Source organism: Gavialis gangeticus, unplaced genomic scaffold (genome assembly GCF_001723915.1).
Source record: "Gavialis gangeticus isolate Ggan-Ray unplaced genomic scaffold, GavGan_comp1, whole genome shotgun sequence".
Lineage (NCBI taxonomy): Eukaryota > Metazoa > Chordata > Crocodylia > Gavialidae > Gavialis > Gavialis gangeticus.
Genome location: NW_017728992.1, coordinates 89,046,984 through 89,066,417, shown reverse-complemented (window position 1 = coordinate 89,066,417; position 19,434 = coordinate 89,046,984). Strand labels below are relative to the sequence as shown.

The following is a 19,434-nucleotide window of genomic DNA, read 5'->3' as shown; positions in this document are numbered from 1 at the left end:
GGTTCACACCTGACTGAGGGTTGGTCTATCAAGGCAAATACAAAGGCTTACTCTACTTGCAGTTTGGTGCTTCTAACTCTAGAAGATTCCTTCTCCTAGTTCTGCTAAATCCATGGAGCTGAAAACTTTCATCTCCACTAATGTTTACACTGATACTTAAGGAAAGATGTGCCAGGGATGGAGTTCCAGTTCTCCTCATTAGTTGCAGATTGTTGGGGGGGGCGGGGGGTGTATGTGCCTGTTTACACACACATGTGCATAAGCATGTGAGCACATGCACACAAAATTTTTTTCAACCTTCATCTCTTGGACTGCAGCCCAGGCTTAACCTGGGGAAGAGAGAAAAACTGTATGTTCAATGCATCATTTTTTCCTGATTGACAGATCCACATTGGGGATATAAGTTACACAGAGAGCATATCTACACAAGATGCTTTACTGCACAGTAGAGGAAATTACTGCATTTTAGGCATCACCATGTACATATGCAGACCCATACTGCACAGTAATTTGCTCTGCTCAGCAGTTAATTTGCTACCTGCAAATGCAAGTAGCAAATGAACTGCTAAGTAATTACTACATAGCAAGGCGCATGTAGACAGCTGATGACCAGACAGCAGGGCCAGGAGATTGCCCCCTGCCCCCAGGAGCTGCGTGCTGTTGGGGCAGGGTCTGCCACTGCAGCCCAGGTGGAGCCAGTGTCTCCCTGCCCCCACTCTGCGATCACAGAACGAGGGCTGGGAGATAGATCCCTGTCCCTGCTCCGCAAATTGTAGAGCAGGGGCTGGAAGATTGCAGAGCTGAGGCAGGGATCTTCCTGCATAGAGAGAGTTCCCTGCCCACCCTGGAACTGGCTAGAACCTGCCCCTGACTAGGACAGTTCTCAGCCAGGCCCAGACTGCATGGGAAAGTATGCACATGCAGCCTGGGGCTGGCTGGGGACTGTCCCATTTCAGGCAGTCCCCAGCCAACTCCAGGCTGCATGTGCAGACTTCCCTGCTCAGCCCGGGGCTGGCTGGGAACTGTCCTGGTCAGAGGAAGGTCCCAGCCCCACAGATTTTTCCCAGACCTGTGCCCCAATCAAGCAATCAAGGCACAGGGCTTGGAAAAACTGCAGGGGAAGGGGAGGTCCCAGCTCCCTGACCTGATCTGCCAGTGGGGCATCTAGCCCCGTGCCTCAATTGCCCAGCCAGGGGATTGATGCTCGCTGCCCCACCAGTGGATCTGGGCTAAGACCTGCCCCAGACCAGGCCAGTTCCCAGCTAGCCCCTGGCTATGCAGGGAAGTCTGCTTGGGGGAAGTCTGACCTAGACTGGGTGGGGAACTCTCCCTGGGCAAGGAGAAATCTCCTAGCTCCCACTCCATGATCACAATTGCAAAGTGGGGGCCAGGAACTTCCTGCTGTCGGAGCAGGAGGATACTGCCCCTGCCTGGGCTCCAATGGCAAAGCCCGCCCCAGCAGCAGACAGCTCCTGGTGGCAGGGAGCAATCTCCCACCCTCTGCTGCCAGGTCAGCCGTCTACCTGGCAGCACAGTAATTACTCAGCAATTAATATGCTACTTGCAGTAACAGGCTGTACATGTGGACAGTGATGCTTACTATGCAGTAATTTGCTCTACTGCTCAATAAAGCATCTCCTGTAAACATTTTCCAGGATATGACAAATAAGCCAAATATTTCAGCAGAATATGTTAAAGTTATCCCCCCTATGATTATAAAGTCTACTTCTATTCCTTTCTTTTAATTTAAGACTTGTGATATTAAACTGCCTGTAATCTTATCATTTTCTTATTTCTCTCTAACTTTTTGAAGCACATATTTACAGCTAAGGGTAAGAAACTATGTAATCACCTGTTGCATTATGAAAGACAATCTTTCTTTCTGCTGATAGTTTTACTTTTTTAAATTTGGCCAGTTTTATGAAATTTGATTCTACTAGTTAAACAACAATATTGAAATGTACCTCTTGCTTAGCTTGTAATAGCTAATTGGGTAACTTGAGCTGCCTGGTTATTGAAATAGTGCAAGTCACTGCTCAGTAGTAAAGCTTAATAGTCACAGAAAACTCTTCTGTAATGAATGAAGCCATTGAGAGACAGAGACAGAGAAAGACAGAAGGAGAAAAGTGGGACTATATGTACCTTGATACCACTTTAAAAGGCATTATTTGCCACCCTCACCACATCACCACTTGTTAACATCCCTGTTTCTTACTATCTTTTGATAAAGAACATATATCTAAAAACTGATTATAAAAGAAATAGATAAATGTGAAGAAATTCTTGGAATGCATGTACAGTGAATCTGGAATGGTCGCTATATTCTAACTTCCAATATTTGTTTATTCTCCCTGTACTATACACCTGTGGGATGGTAGTTATAGTATGGAAGAGTCCCTAGTCTACCTGACTGTGCAAAATCAGTTTTGTCATTTATAATTTGCAGACTCCTCTTGTATAAAACAGAAAGAAACCAAGGTTTAGAAATAAAAATTACAACACCAGATCTTGTAGTCTCATAAATTTTATATCACAACTGTGTGCAATTACTAATATATAGTAATATATAGTAGACCACTACACCCTACAGGTGGAAGCAAAAATTGGAGGGCCGTTAAAAGCTACATTTGGCATGTCAACTCTGTTCTTAGTGCAATTATAGTCCTTTGATGGCTCTTCACATTCGAGGTAGGAACATAGCTGTTTTTCAGGAAACACCACATTATTCATAAACCCCCAATCTGGGGTTCTTGAAAAGTAAGTATCTCCACTGAAATGCTGAAACCTGCTACTCACTATCACCAGTGGCACTGCCAACCAACAAAAGGATTCAAGCCATATCTATCTATCTGTATAGATAGATAGATTTTATATAAAATGAAGTGTACTTCTGTCTGTCTGTTCACTTATAACTCAAAAATGGCTGGTCCTATCTACTCTAAGCCTTCCAAAATCACTGAATACCACCTGAGGACAATTATAGATGGGTTATTTTTCACTAGACCCTTTGTGGACCTTCCAGTGACTGGGATTACTTCACTTCTTAAATAACAAACTGGTACCACTCCATTTTGGATGTAGTGAATTCAGTTCAACTGTCATTATTATAAAATGAAGTGTATGTCTATGTATGTTCACTTATAACTTGAGAATGGCTGGTCCTATCTACTCTAAACCTTCCAAAATCACTGAATACTACCCAAAGAAAATTATAGGTGGGTTATTTTTCACTTGACCCTTCTGGAGGCTTCTAGTGACTATTTAAGGCAACAATGCTTTTCACACAGACAGTTATATGTGGCTTGCTCCAGAGTTGATAATTGAAGAGGGTTGCATATACCGGCACCAACAGAAAACACCATGAACACTGCTTACAAAGAAGTTCTACAATAAAGACCATTCATTTGGATGTCATATGAAATGTCACTTCATGTTAAATATTAAATGTTAAATATGTTGTACTATATTCTTTAAAAATAAACAATATTTTTACCTAAATATGTTGTAAGTTCTTTGAAAATAAACAAACACTGAAATTACAAAAATAACAACCTGGGCAAAGAACAGGTACTTCAGCTAGTTACTAGTTAAAATCCATTTGTAGGATGTGATATGTTTGTTCTCTATCCACAGCAAATTCACGCCAAAGTACCCTCAGACTGGTCTTTTCGATTATAAAAGTCATAGTGATTGTTTAAAAATGCTAGAACCATCCCAGAAGAAGACATGTTAAGTTATCTTAAGTTTCATAGTCATAATGACTATTGGTAAGAGAGTCCATGAATCAAAAAGCAAATATTCACAATAAAAAGTAGATTGAGAACTTTAACAAAAATTGCAATCCAAAGAATCAGATGTTTCCCATTACTGATAGGTACCAAAATTATGAGACTTTTTATAATATTTTTCCCCAACTCCCACTTGGTCAGTTCTGAAGTAATTAGTTTCCCCCTGTTCATAGTGGTCCTTTCTTTCCTCAGGAGACGCATTGTTTTGAAAGTATGCCCCCAAACCAAGAAAAAATTAATAAAAATCTTGCTTGCATTCTGTCATGAACCATTGGCTGGAGTAAAATGCAACCATAGAATCATACAGGGCTTTCAGATTTTAAAATATATAGCTGGTAACAGGTTTTTCTGATATTTCTTCATGTTTAGAAATCAGGTTCACTCACTGGTCATTGGATTTGAAATGATAATACATGTATTCCCCAACTTTTTATAAGATTTAATCAAAGTATCATTACTATATATTTTATTTATGGTTAGTATGGAATATTTTTGACTTACTATCACTCTCACTGATTGTAAACTTTCTGGTTGTAGTCTAAAGTATTATTATAATTCCTCTGGTGTTCAGTTTATTGATTCCTTTAAGCAAGCCTCTGAAGGAATGTGGTATGACATAAAATTCAGCAATCCATATATTGTGCATGGACAGAAACTGAACTCTAATTCATATTTAGTCTCTAGAAAAATATTATAGTTGTACTGAAATAAAAGAGGGAAGTTTAATACTTTAAAATTATTTCCACGTTTTTAAAAATATGAAATTGGATTTCTCTGTTTCACATATTTGGTGGGCTTTCCTGTGTGAATTTTAAGGAAACATTTTTATGCTGGGTATGAACAATAAGCATGACAGATGTGTTATATTGTTTATGCAAAGGGCAAACATAAAGTACACTTGCCTCTCATATCCTGCTTTAGTATTGATTCAGACATTACATCTGGCAGGAACTGAAAGAAACTTTAGTTCTGATTTTTCATTTGGAAGCCAAGTTTTTAAGTGTGTAATCAGTTTCCTGGAAACCATCATGTATGACTAAGATAAAATCATTCTTATTATCCACTAACAAATAAAATGTTGTGGTTTCACTTATATAGATAATAGTCTTTTTGTTTTATTCTTAGCAATAAAGGTGCTGTGAAAAAAGTGCTGGGTTTTAAGAAAAATAATCTTCATGTAAACCATAATATGGAGATATCTGACAATCAAATCTAATTTTGCTGAAGTGGTATTATTAGGAAGATCTTATAAATTACAGCCAACACCAAGATTACAGGTTTGACACACCTAAACAGATATAGTAAAATCCTGTTTCCTTTGAAGTAAATGGCAATTTTGAAATTAACTTCAATGGGTTTAATAAACCAAAAGCTAAAAATAAAATTTTAATTTTAATATGTAAGCAAAAGCAACAGGATAAGCAGCAGGGGGAGGCAAACAGGGGCACAGAGGCTGTGGGTGGGGGAGGGTGCAGAGGTGGCACCTAGGCTTTTATATTAAGGGGAGAGACAGTGAGGGAGCTGATGGGATGTGAGGTGGTAGAGTAGTATGCAGTGCAATGCTACTGGGGGGCAGACACCAGCTGCAGCAGCTCCCTGCCCCTCCCCCTTTTCAAATCCAAGATATGGGGATTAAATGGGGTCGGGGGGGCTTGTCTTGAATTCAGGCAAGTATAGTATATGTAATTAAGCTAAATGTATGCCTGTAACAAAGCAAAAATTGGCTTTATGCCAATTTAGGCTGCTTCCCTTCTTGTGGGTATTAGTACCCTTTTTAAATAAGTTCAGTTAAGTTCATCTGATCCCTGAGAATGGAGGATAGCTTTTCATATTAAGTAATGTGGCAACACCCGAGTTTCTATTCTGTGCTGGTTAGTAGAACATCCTACAACTCAGCCTTTCAGATCCTTATATTCATGAGATGTTGAATCCATGGGAGCCCACCCAGCTGCCACAACTCCAAAACTGTGAAAATGAAATTTTTAGTTGACTGGACCATTTGTTTATTTGAGCCACTTGATTACATACCACATACCTTCCGCAGCCTGGACTCCATCTAAACCAGTTGTGTAAACAAGGTTTCTTTACAGCACTCACATTATTAACATTTCCTACAAAAATTCAGGAGGATTCCATAATAATGTGCACTTAATAAAGACATTACATAGAACTAAAGAAAGCAGAAATTGACAGAAGTATTTATTGTTTATAAGCGGGGGAAATAACCATCTGTGACATGCATAATTAATATACAAAAATATAACTTCTAATTGATAAACAGTACAGCAGTGCTAAAATATGACAGCAAATTCAAAATGAAAACATTACTTGCCTAGAATTTGATTAATCCACTTTAATATATTACACTACTCTGCATCCTACTGTATACTACATGTTTGTTTTAATTTGACCATGGAAAGATTAAATCTAGGAATGAGATATGTGATAGTGTGGTTGTTCATAAGACTCTAATTCTCCTCTTTTCAGATATGCCACAAATCACAGATGATACTTCATAAATCAACAAGATATTGCCCTCTTTTTGTTTGATTTCTTCTTCACACTAATTTGCCTTTCTGCCTTATTTTTTTTTCAATAAAATTTAGTTTTATTGAAGATGAACTGTAGAAAAGTGGTGGGAAATTGTTCTGTACTTTCTACAGTGAGATTCTCTCTCAAAGACAACTCTGGTTTTCATGTACAGAAAAATAATCTTGCCCAGTAGTTCTTCACAGTATAGCTCAGGTGACATATACACTTCCATGCAAATACTTAAAGTAAATGTAGTTATAGAATTTCACTTTGTGATCCACTGTTAGAAGGATATCAAATTGAGAATATCAGCCTTTTCTCATTATCATCATTACTACACAAATCAAGAGTCTCTGCCTCACAAATCAGATCAATAGTTCAACATAGCATATGGTGCATCAGGTGTAAATTTGGCTGAGAGACTTAATTGAGATGAAACTGATAACTTCAAATTATACAGTATAATCTCCCTGGTGATCTCCCTGGTGCCTTGCAAAAAGATGAAATACTGTTTTTACAGAAAACTGACACCTGGCTGTGTTCATGAGCAACGAATGCTTTGTCACTCATATCTTCATAAAGGTGAATATTTTCCTGTTGGCAAAATGGTCTGTCTGTACAGTACAAAGCATATAAAAACATTTAAACGATTTTTAGCTTTCATTAATTCAGAATGTTTGAAAAGGAGCTATACAAATGACAAAGACAGAAAATAGATAAAATGTTCAGAACTTACAGTATATAGCAGCTGAAAATTAGCATTTAAAATACAGCTTGATTTACACATGGTAGCACATGACTGGAAATAAAATAGCTATTATTGCAATACTAAAAATACAATTCATACTCACTTTCTGAGCTGCTATGCAGTAACAGTCAGGAGGAAATTAAACAGAACCAATGACATATGCTTAAAAAGCAATTTTGGAAGCTTCTGTTTCCTCAGTCATAAATTTCCTGGTTGTTTAAAGTTAAGATGGGTAAAACTGTGCTGAAGATAATTCTCCCTTAATTCAGACTACAATTAACTTCTGTTCAAAGACCAAATCGTCTGCCAGCGAATAACCTTCCCTGACTTAAAAAATACTGTTCAACACCTTTGCATGACTTAAGGTTTCCTACAGGATATCTGCATAATTAGTGAAGTTAAACTACAACCCACACACTTTTGGAAACTGATTATATTATGATATGTCTGAAATTTCTATTGTACAATTATACACCTTTCGAGTATCTTATACAGTTAACTATATTTGCATGTATACAACCAGGCCTCATAATCATCTTACTGCAAATAACTATCCTGTTTGCTATTTTTTAATACTACTACATAATAATTATGTCAGCATTGCTGCAACATTAAGCTGGAGTTAAAGAAATGGGTAGTTTAAATAAAAAATAAAAAGATCCTATATCTTTAAAGTTTTCTGCAAGGCTGTTATTTCTCAAGTGTTTTCATTTTTGAACTTTTTTAAGCTCACTGGAATACAAAGGGTATGGACAGACTTACATTTAAAATGCACTAAATTCTGCTCCAATTTTGAGTGCTTTAGGCAATGGATAGAAATGCTGCCTCCTACCAGGGCACTTCAAAATCACCATAATAGCACATAGTAGCATGCTCTCCAATCAGGGGGCATGACACTGTTTTTTGCTCAGTCTGGCAACTGTGTTCCATCAGGGGTGGAGAGAGAGAGCACAGCAGACAGCCAATGTGTGCTTTTCTTGTGCTCGGCCTCTGAGCTCCTGCTTTTGGAGATGAAAAGCCATGCAAGAAACCATTTTATCCAGCCCTGGAGCTGAGGAACAAAAATAATGATCTTCCCAGTTAAATAACCACAGATATCTGAAAAAAACTATCTTGATCAGAATATAATTTAAGTCTACTATCCAAATATTCAAAGGTATTTTGATACTCAAATTTAATTAAAATGGAGATGAGCCATTAATAATAGTGACATGTATAAATCCTTTTGAGGATCTGATCTTATGTCACTTAATATTTTAATAGATTATGAGTATAAATATTTTCATTGACAACACAGGGTGAAAGATATACAATGCAGAATTGAGTTCCAAAGTGAACTTTGAATTTTGATTCCAAAGAGTCTTCTGATTAAACTTTACATCTGTGTCTAGATGAGCATAGACATTTGGTTCCCCAGGGCCCCAGGGATAACTAGCAGTGGCATGCCTTGTGCCACTGCTAGCTGTCCCTGGGGAATGCCTGCACCACACACCCTCTGGCACATGACAGTTACCTCAGGTAGGGTAGGGAAGGCTGAGGCCAGCAACTGTACTGGCCCCACCAGCCTTACCTGGAATCCTGGAGGCTGGGGAAGCTGCAACCATGTCACTCCTGCAGCTGTGAGCCTGGCTGTACTCTGGTTTTGGGCAGGAAATGCCTAAAAGTGTGGTGCCACAGATGGGTCTGTGGTGCCACATACCTCATGGCTGCACTCATCTGGATGCAGCCTACTAGTTTACCAGGAAATAATGGGTATTAAAAAAAACCCCAGCAACAACCTGACAGCTTCTTAGTGATGACATGTGGATTATTTTTCATGCATATTTAAGGGCTGTATTTTACTCTTAGTCTTTGACCAAGATTAGGGTGTTATACAATAGGGCTAAGTACATATAGTCAAAAAGCCCAAGGCTGAAGTGATTCAATCTTTGCAGGTTAATCCAAGCTGCACAGACTGAACCAATAAGCAAGCAAACAGCCATTCACTTCTGATTCCAGAAATGCAGCCACATGCCTGCAGTGGCCCAGGGTAGAAGCCAGGGGGCACTACAGCACCCCTCCTTGCATGGATGGAGGAGAGCGCTTGGGCCAAGGCTAATTCACCTACCCTATGAGAGGGGTTTGTGTGGGAAATGCAAAGCATGCTGGGATGCTTGAGTCAACTTAAAACTAGAGGGGATCTGGGACAAGACGACGATTTAACCTAAATCTGTTAAGTTTGAAATTACATCCATCCAGGTTTATCTTAAACTGGTTTTGGTCATTTTGAAAGTGGTTGAGGTGCACTGAACTTGTGTTGTGTTACATATTTGAGCCAGTTTTCAATCACTTATGAGTAATTTCACTTATATCATGAGTAATTTCTGTCCTGAGACCAAGAGTTCAATATACAGAAACAGCATAAACGTGACCCTTACAATAAGCGAGGTATACCCCATATATTATAACATAACATTTTTTTAAAGCTCACTTAATTAAACTTTAGGGCAAACATGTTTAACAAGATTCCTTTAAGCTTCTATTCTACCAATAAAAGGAAAATTTTGGGCAGTGTCTGCACCTCAAAAATTAAAACAAGTGAATGAAGAAATGAGGACAAGGAAATAAAGTTAAAAAAGAACGTCTCAAATCTGACTTATTCAGGAAAAAAGGTAGACAAGGCATTGAACACTTAGCTTAGAAATTAAAAATAAAATGTTCAAAGCAGATGGAGATAGTAAAAAGTCTCATATTCAGAAGCTATGAGAATTTTTTTGAATAATACTGAAAATAATCAGTCTGTTCTCTGACAAATGGAAAGGTCTTTTCTACAGATAAGCCAAGCAGTTTTTCAAGAGCACAATGTAGGGTTCAGATACTAACCAGTAGGTCCGTTAATAAAATAAATACTTCTAGAAAATACAGTTATGCTTTGAATATAAAAAATAAAAAATATCTGATTAGTGCTTAAATTCTACCCGGAAGTATTGGGGCAGGAATTCCTAAAATGACATGAATACAGCCTTGACCCCTGCCACTTAGGAGATTCTGGAAACAGGGCAGAAAAAATTTTTAGGCAATACTCAGATATTTGGAAAATTCATTTCTATCCAACTGTCTCATTTGCACTACAAGCAAGACATGTTTCAGGTAATCTTTTTGATTAGTAGAGTTTAAGGTACTGTAGTAGAGAAAATATAAGGCCGTTTTCCCCCTCGTAGAATAATAAATCAAACAAAAACATGACAGATGTTAAAGATTTACAGTATTAAATCAAACTAGTGTAATCCAACAGGAATTCCCAGTAGGCAAAAATAAATTCCCAACAGAAAAATACTAAGAAGCTGTGACTCCTTACCTTAGTCCCCATATGATACTGTGTTTGAATGCTCAATAGAGATACTGAATTTATTTATGTTGAATATTGTAGATTCCAAATATAGATAAGAATTTCTGAGATACATCAGTAATATTCTAAATAAAACACATTTGTACTAGGTCCATAAGAAATTTAATTTAAAAGTACTTAAGGGGAAAAATACTTCCAATGCTTAGTGGTGATAGTTATTCATGCCACAGTCACCAAAACAAACTGTATTATATCTGATAATATACTGCTTTCCATATTTTTCATGGGAGAGAAACTGAGATAGAAACCCAAAGGAAGGTCAAAAAGAAGGCTGAAATAGAGTCTACCTCTCATGACCTAAATGAGATCATATTCAATTGGAAATCTTCAAACAGGAAGTGGTAGAAAGCATTGCTTAATACAGCTAACCCTGGATTTGGGAAAGTATCATAAAATGACAAGCTTTATTGCACAAACACACATCTGTTTATAAAGCAGCTACTGGAAATTGAGATGTGCATTATAAGGGAGAAAAATACGGTAACAGCAGTTTGAGTGACTCGAGTTTCTGCCAGGCAAAATAGAAGTAACTGCACACGATTCAGAGGAAGAACACAATGAACAGGCTCAATGTTGTTACAAAGTTGCTCATTACAAGGAAAGGTTTTATTCTTCATTTTACCCTTCAAAAACAAGGTCCATCTATTATTTTGGGGTATGTTGTACACAAGCAAATATGGTATATTGCAGGGAATGAAATCCTTAATGTGCTTTCTGAATTTATACCCGCTGCCTTTTAATTTTTTAGGATTACAAATTCTATGACCATGAGTTGTTCAACTAATCTAATAATCATTATTTTATTTCAATAACAGTACAAACTGACAAAAATGATTAATAAAGAAATATCACTATTGTAGCAATACTACTACTACTACATCAAAGACAGATTTTGTAATATATTTAATGTCATAATTGAAACCTGGTTGGTATTTCTTTTAATAGTATACTTTGACTGAATAAAAATATTTTAATAGGCAGCACAACAGATATTTTGGGAAGATTTACAGAGCTTGTGTCTACTGTATCTATTTCCTCATATACTCATATGAACTGTTTAAAAAAATAAGTGAGGTATTAACTGTCAAATCTGCACAATGCAGTCTTTAACAAACCAGAAATTTGGTATTAAGCTAAATGTGGAGTTTATACAGAAAAAATTTTATTAGTGCCAGGTAACAGTCATAAGACTCTAGGGAAAAAGAACCCTCCAATAATTCAGTATTTCTAAATGCTACTGTTGTTTCAACAACATAGGTATTAAATACTCCAGAAGATGCTGTTTGTAGCTGTGTTGCAGTGAAAGTGTATGAGCTTTAAAATGAGTGGTTAAAATAATAAAACGGAGAAACTAGATATCCCGATACTTGGTGGTCCATAAACAGGAACACTACCTACAGTTGCAAAAACTAAACCATCTGCAGCATTTAGTTTTGATTTACAAATGCCTGAGATATAAAGCACAATTTCAGAAAATACAACTTTCTGTATCTACGCAACTTTAATTTGACATTTTTGACCAAGGCAAATACCAAAAATACATGCGATACTATACTTACTTAAAGAGGTGGGTTTTAGTTTACTTAAATTGTTACTGTACAAGTTAACTCTTTAAGCAATGACAGTTTTCATTCTTCCCAGAGTTTAAAAGTTTTGCAAAGTTTTCCATTACCTACCCTGACAGTATTTCCAACAGTTTGTAACTCAGTAGGGAGGAGAAAGGAGAAAAAAAAATACTGGAAAGAGATCTCTTGGCAAACATTTTGGCACATGATCACATTGAATTAAATTAGTTTCAAAATTGGAAAAGAAATTTGTTTACCCTCCTCTCATTCATCAGTTAAACTGATGTTAACTTAGACTATTGTATACAGGACCTGAAGAGTTCTATGGAATCCTACCTCTATCTTAGAGCCAGTGTGGACTGTCTGTGCAGTTGGCCCAGAGTACATGTACTTCTGCTATACAATACAGTGCTTAATAATAATATATAGGGGTGCACTAATAGACATTGTGGGGGCTGATACCAATCTGATACCCAATACAGCTGCCACCAGGTGGTTAAGTTTGGTGTGGTGGAAGGAGAGGAGGAAGAGGGGGCATGGGGAGGGCAGATTAAGGCCCCCTGTGGTGAGGGAGGGGGTAGGTGCTCTCCAGCCAGGGGGGAGGGCCTGAAAGAAGGAGGTGCAGCTCGTGGAGTGGGGGCAGCTCCCACTGCTGCTTGCACCCTGGGAGGGCGGGGTGGGGGTATGTGCCCCTGGATCTGCATGGCACAGGATGGGTGGCAGCTGAAGGGTGGACCAGAGCCAGCACTGTGAGGAGCTGTTCTCACCAGGGGCTGGGCTCAGAGCAACAGTGGGGATGCATAGCAGGTGCATATGCCCCCCCCCCCGACTCAAGAAGCACCCATCACCCATGTGAAGTGGGCTCCAGCCAAGCTGGGAGGGGGCAACAGCCCTGTTCTGAGCCCCGTGCTACTGCCTAACACAGCTGCAGCTTTTCCCGGCACTTGGGTGGAGGCAGGGCATTGAGCTGGGGATGCGTCAGGCACTGGGGGACGGTGCAGGGTTGGGAGTGGAGCTGTGGCAAAACTTAGGGTAGCTGCAGCCTCCTCCCAGCACCGCCAGAGCCTGCTCCAAGCCCAGCCCCTGGTGAGAAGAGCCCCATGCAACACTGGCTCCAGCTCCACCCCACAGCTGCCACCCACCCTGAGCTGTGCAGATCTGGGGGCACATGCCCCCCTGGTCCCTGCCCCCAGCAGGGGAGGGAGCTGATCCCACCCCATAAGCCATAACTCTGTCCCCCCACCTCCCCAGCTGGGCAGTGCCTGTCCCTGCCCCATTCCTCACTGCCCTTTCCCTCCCTGCCCTCCTTCTGACTTACTAGCTGGAGGCAGCTCTTCATGCTGCCATCTCTGCCCCATGCTGCACTGCAGCTGTGCACAGCAGGGGCATTTATTGGCCAATTATTGGCCCCATACGGCTGATATCCGATTTAGACAATTTTCTTCATATTGGTACCAGTCTGATATCGGACTGATGTATTGGTGCACCTCTAATACTGTATTCTACCTCATTAATAAGAGTAAGGACTTAGGATAGGGACCGAGAATAACTGTCTGGGGCAGGAACTGTATTTACCTGTTATATGCAATGCATATTTATAGTGCCATTAAATAATATGTATTTTATTTGTATAGTCTCATTTGCTCTACACCATCAGCTTTACTACTTTGTTTGTCCATTCCTTCTACAACTGTCTTTACGCATTTTTTTTCTACATCTCTTTCCAATGGAACAACCTTTGCCATAGCAAAACTTTGGCTACCATGGTCCCCTGCTTTACCTGCAGCTGGTTAGAGCATTGTGTCTTGTGGTTGTGTCAGGGTTGTTTGTGCAGTTTTGCTAGATTAGGCAACAGATTTGTATAGGATGGCTTAGATAGAGATGATCCTGCCTCATGCAGGAGATTGGACTGGATGACCTCTGGAGGTCCCTTCCAGCCCTACTTCTCTGATTCTGTGAAATATCTTTCTGGGACTAGTCAAATAAGGCAGCCTATGCTCCACCTAATACATTCTACCTCAAGCCTCACTTCTACCATGATACACATAAAAAAGGAGTAATGATGGCTAGGTTGAAGTCCAGTTGATTAAAGGCATCACTAGGAATTTGGGTTTTTCATTCACCATGGAAAAAATGCAATAAAATCCAGATTTTCTCATTTTAAGGAGAAAAACCCAGATTTTTTCTGAGGAAGGAAGGAAGGGAATTCCAAACAAATAAGATGGTAATGGTAAAAGTCCAGCCCTCAGGCCCCTCCCATTTTAACCAGTGGTTCATTTGACAAATTGCTTGAACAAACAGAGAAAGGGTACTCACAGTTAAAATTGGGTTCAATTTTTTTTCCAGCTTCAAGACTGTTTATTGTGATCTGGAAGATTATGTGCAGCAGCAGGAATGACAGACTGGTGAAGCATAGGGATTTTAATAACCGTCCTGTATGCCCTAGAAGAAAAAACATTACAATGTGTACAGGTGAGGAAAATGACAAAAAGCTGAAGCAACGTTTCCAATCATCCAAGTGTAGACATTTGTAAAAGTCTGGTAAACAGAAAAAAGGCTTTTACATCCAAGCAGCTTTACACTATTTATGGAATTCACCTTGGGGATTAGCATTCACTTGCATGTGCACAGCATAATTGTAATAAGTTTTCAAATATAGCAGTTCAATTATGAAATCCCACTGACTTGTATTAATCATAGAATCATGGAAGTAGGGTTGGAAGGGACCTTGTAGAACTTCAAGTCCAACCCCCTGCCTGGGCAGGAGAAAACCTGGTCTTAAATGCCTCCAGCCAGGTAGGCATCAAGCCTCTTCTTAAAGACCCCCAGGGTAGGAGCCAGCACCACTTCCCTTGGAAGTTGGTTCCAGATCCTAGGCGCCCTAACTGTGAAGCAGTTCTTACGGATGTCTAATCTAAACCTACTCTCCAACAACTTGTGGCCGTTATTCCTTGTTATTCCTGTTATATAAGTTTTCCCTTTTAAATATTTTCTTAAATTTTTCAAAATGCACAAATGTCAGTTTTAAACTTTAAGAAACTTTACAGCATTTCTATCACCAAAGTCCCTGACAAATGTTACATTTAAGACTATTAAATGCAACTTAAATAGTAATGTTGCAACATGTTTAGGGAATTAACAGTGCTACAGAAAGGGAAACTAGCCAAAAAATATACAAAAAAGTGCAGTATTTTTGTGGCTGGTTTCCATCATATCTTAAATTGAACCCGGTGGAAAGGGTTAGGACCACACCAGACCTGGAACCAGCCTTGGTGTGGATCCCACCAGCCAACGATGAGCTAACTGTCAGATAGCGCCAAAACCACACCAGGGCTTGAGCTAGCACTGGTATGGTCGCCACCTGTCAATGATAACTATTTGTAAAGCAGCCCGTTTTTAACTTGCCAGTACAGGGAGAGCACAGGATCATGATCACATCCTCCTAGCAAGTAGCGTGCGATTGAGATCTGACCCAATTCCAAAATCATGCATCTTGCCTTGCACGTGGCATAGTAGAAGGCCCAGCTTTTGGGGTTTGGGATCAGATCCTATCACAAGTCTAAATGAATATCTATCAGATGCCTCAGTCATCTGACAAAGACTAGAATAGTCAACACTTCCAGAGATGGAGAGGTTGGAGAAGTGGGAATCAATCTTTCAGTACAAAAAATGAAAGATTACAAATAATGAAATATTTCATTTTTCAAAGATTCATTACAAATAGTGAAAGATTGTATTTCTTCTTTCATTACAAATAACCTGGGTTAAAAGGACAGTAAATTGAAACTGCTGCACTGCTCAGAGGGAGTAAACATACTTTTTTAAATATATGTTTTCCTTTGTATAAGGCAATTTTGACAGACAATCTGCTCCCTATCCTTTCTCTTTTGGGAAAAATTTTGAACATACTCTAAAGACAAAAGACAATGTCATATTCACTTAGCTATTGGTTCTACATGACTTACTAAAAATTAAAAGCAGAAAACAAATTTAAAAATGTTTGAAAGAGGTTTTGAAACTGTCCTTATGTGTCCATACCAAATTCTTGCGTTTTTGCATCAATAGGAAAGGTCAAAAGAAAGATATAAATTTTGTAATACTTCTTTGAAATACAAGTTTCCTTCTAAAATATAAAACATATTCCATGTCTAACTTACAATAAACAAGTTGCATTTCTATAGTAACTTCCAGCAAAAATTTCAAAGATTAATGCTCAGATCCATGGGTAAGCATTACTTTTCCACATTTTAATATGTTAAAAAACAAGTGTCCTCATTTCCCCTGCACTGACCCATAGCATTTTATAGGGCGGTCTTGGCATTTTGGAAAGCATTCCTTGTAGTTATGGGCAAGCGTCTGAAGTCACAATCTTGGGGATTCTTCAATTAATGATTATCTGCAAATACAGGAACTGGATGAAACAGCCCAAGAGGCCCCTTCTAGTCCCACGTTCCTAGAAGAACTAAAATAGTTGACTGAAAATGGGGTGTGGAAAAATACCTTTGTAGTGGCTTCATTAAATGGAGTAGTAGCTGTTCCTCAGGAGTACATAATGGTTATTTCTGTGTGAGCCTGTAGTCATACAAGTGCAGGAAAACTAATCCAACTTTAACCTTGTTGAAGATCTTGAATGTTAGGGCAATTTAGCTCACTTGTATCACTCATGCAAATGTAACAGCTGTCTCTGAACAGCTGCTGTGAGCTCCAAGACAGCAACTCCCTTTCCTCTTTCAAAGCTGCTACAAACAGAAATATGTCCATACCCTGAGAAACAAAGGAGCAGAGCCTCCTTATTTTCCCCCAGGTTCCCATGTGAGAAAAAACGGATCATCCTTCCACAAGTATCCAATGGCTCATGAAAGAGTAGCTCAAGCTGTCATGGACTGTGTGGTACCATCAATGAAGAAAGCAGCAGGCCCCAAAAACCAAGTGCAGTATACTAGGGATTAGGAGCCCATTTGTGTGTTCCAGAAGCCTTCCTGGGGTTTGACCAGGAGTATGCAACTATCTACACGATGAATAAAGAGGCAAAATAACTTGGATACACTTATAGAAAGCATGGTGGGAGGCTGTATCATCATTCTGAACTCCAATTTTAAGAGCCAAATCCCCAAATCAAAACTGCTCCAACTAATGTCAAATGCATTTACACAAAACCCCCCCACACAAGTACATTCAAGAAACACTGGGGAAAAATACTAATGGCCTACAAGGCTAAAATAAATAAATATTTTCTCCAAATTATTTGCCTGGCTCTACTGGTAAACCATACAGACTTACCTTGGACAGGTAAACATGGAGCATTAGATCAGACAGAAACAGAAAAGAGTAAGGTGTCTTTTGGTCCTCTGTGTATTAGTACTTTTAATGTAGACTCTTGGCTTGGCAGGAAGCAGGACAACAAATAAATAAAAATACTGATATTCCTAGGATCCACAGAACATGGATAAAATAAACAACTACATACAACAATTTTTATTGAAAATAGTATATATAGTGTAGTACAATAAAAATGTTGCCAAATCTCATGATTTTCTTGGAAGTTTCATGATATTTGGTGTTGTTCTTACGTTGCCAGGTCCTAGACTCATATGGATAGGCAACAGCTATGAATTTCATTTTTAAAATAAGCTTATAACCTTCAGCACTACAGTGAAAAGCCTAAAAGTATGAACCATATGCATTTTAAAAAAATCAGCCAGGAAAATAAGAAGGACCAAACAAATTTATTATTTTTTAAAATCTCATGATTTTTAAGATAGTTCTTTGATTTTGAGAGTTGACTCATGATTTTTGAATGCCAGGCATTACAAAACTGCTATTATTACATTGGAAATATCTGTTGTGCCTTTTATGACAGGACTAAGGCTGGACAAAAAATTCTGGATGAAAACTCTTTAGATAAAAAGCACAGATTCATACCATTTTTGCCATTTTTTGTTTATACAAATAGAAAATTCTGAAAAATGTATTTCATTTTTGCATTTCCAAAATGAAGCCTTCTAATTTTGCAATTAAAAATTGTTTCTCTCTTTCTTCCAAATTTACTAATTTCAAAAAAATTAAAAGGAAAAATCTTGAAAGCACAAACATTTGAACTGTGGCTCCAATGAAATGTTTTTACAAAGGATTTCACAGGAGTTTACAAACACCAATTATAATGAATTAAGCTTCAATAGGTAGGTCATCAGCACCACTTCTGCCAGCATTAGAATGGAGGAAGTATAATCAAAGCATACTAGGGAGAGACATATGAGGGATCAAAGCTACCCAGTATTGACTATGAAATCCCAAGAGGCTTTTCTTATCTCTGACATGGCTGGACTAGAACCAAAATTGAAGCAGGGAATAGCAGCTGCCTCTCCTGAAGATTCCTCTTAGTTTTGCTCACAAGAAACTAGACACAATTTTGAACCTGGCCCTATGCACCTTCAAGGAGTGAAACATGTATAGTATCCCACTTACTTCAGAATTTTTAGAGAAAAGTCAAAAACATTTGACAGAATGAGGGTTTCAAAACTCAAGGGATTATGGAATTCAAGACGTCTGCCAAGGAACAAATGAAAAAATTGGATAAAGGATGGTTTCCATATTCCATATTAATATTCCATATTAATTGCATATGTGCACAATTGAGTGGCTTAGGGAGGAGACAGCTGAATTTAAAATCCTGATATAAAACAGAGCAACTGAAAATTAGGGACAGGAGATTGTTCTTATCCTTCTACAATATTTTATTCACAGTTCAGCACACATCTACAATGACAGAAAAATTCTATAGGTCACAATGAGAATGAAAATAGAAAACAATGTCTTATAGATGCTGGTTAGCTGTGTACACTCATTTTTAGGGGACAGACACCATCGAAACAAAACCCACAGCTCAGTATTCTTCAAAAAGAAGAATCCATTCATGGCTATAAAGTAGCAGACCAAACCAAACATAACATATACCTGGACTGTATCCTGGTGTAAAATTAAACAATGAGATGTCTTGATTTGTAGCTTATAAGACAAATCTTGATTTCACTGGGTGCATCTACATGTCTGCTTTACTGCAGGGTTAACTAATTAGCTCTGCAGTAAAGCACCACTGTCTACACATGTGCCCATAAAGGACATAGTAAATTAACTCCAGTGTAGGACAGTGCTGTCTGCGACAAGTATTATCCTACAGCAGAGATATTCAGTGTGTGGAAACGCACATGCAGATAGTGACCGGGGCTGGCTGGGGCATGAGGGTACTGTAGTGTGCGGGTTGCCTGCCGCCTAGCCCCACATTATAGCACCCTTGTGCCACAGCCATCCCCTCTGCAGCACACTGAGCCAGGGCAGAGCAGCTCCAGGCTGGCAGGCTGACACCCTGGGTCCCTGCCAATCAGAGCTGCTCCACCCCGGCTCAATGTGCTGCGG

At 38.9% G+C, this 19,434-nt stretch overlaps 1 protein-coding gene across 3 annotated transcripts in view; it reads right to left on the bottom strand.

Annotated features, from left to right (window-relative positions):
• The window catches only part of PIEZO2 (piezo type mechanosensitive ion channel component 2), a 655,640-nt gene that overhangs the window by 413,722 nt on the left and 222,484 nt on the right, over positions 1-19,434 (bottom strand). For all 3 annotated transcript variants that reach the window (XM_019525255.1, XM_019525272.1, XM_019525264.1), the window contains exon 3: positions 14,338-14,463. In XM_019525255.1, the coding sequence (XP_019380800.1) occupies positions 14,338-14,463 (126 nt within the window). The remainder of the gene's footprint in view (positions 1-14,337; positions 14,464-19,434) is intronic.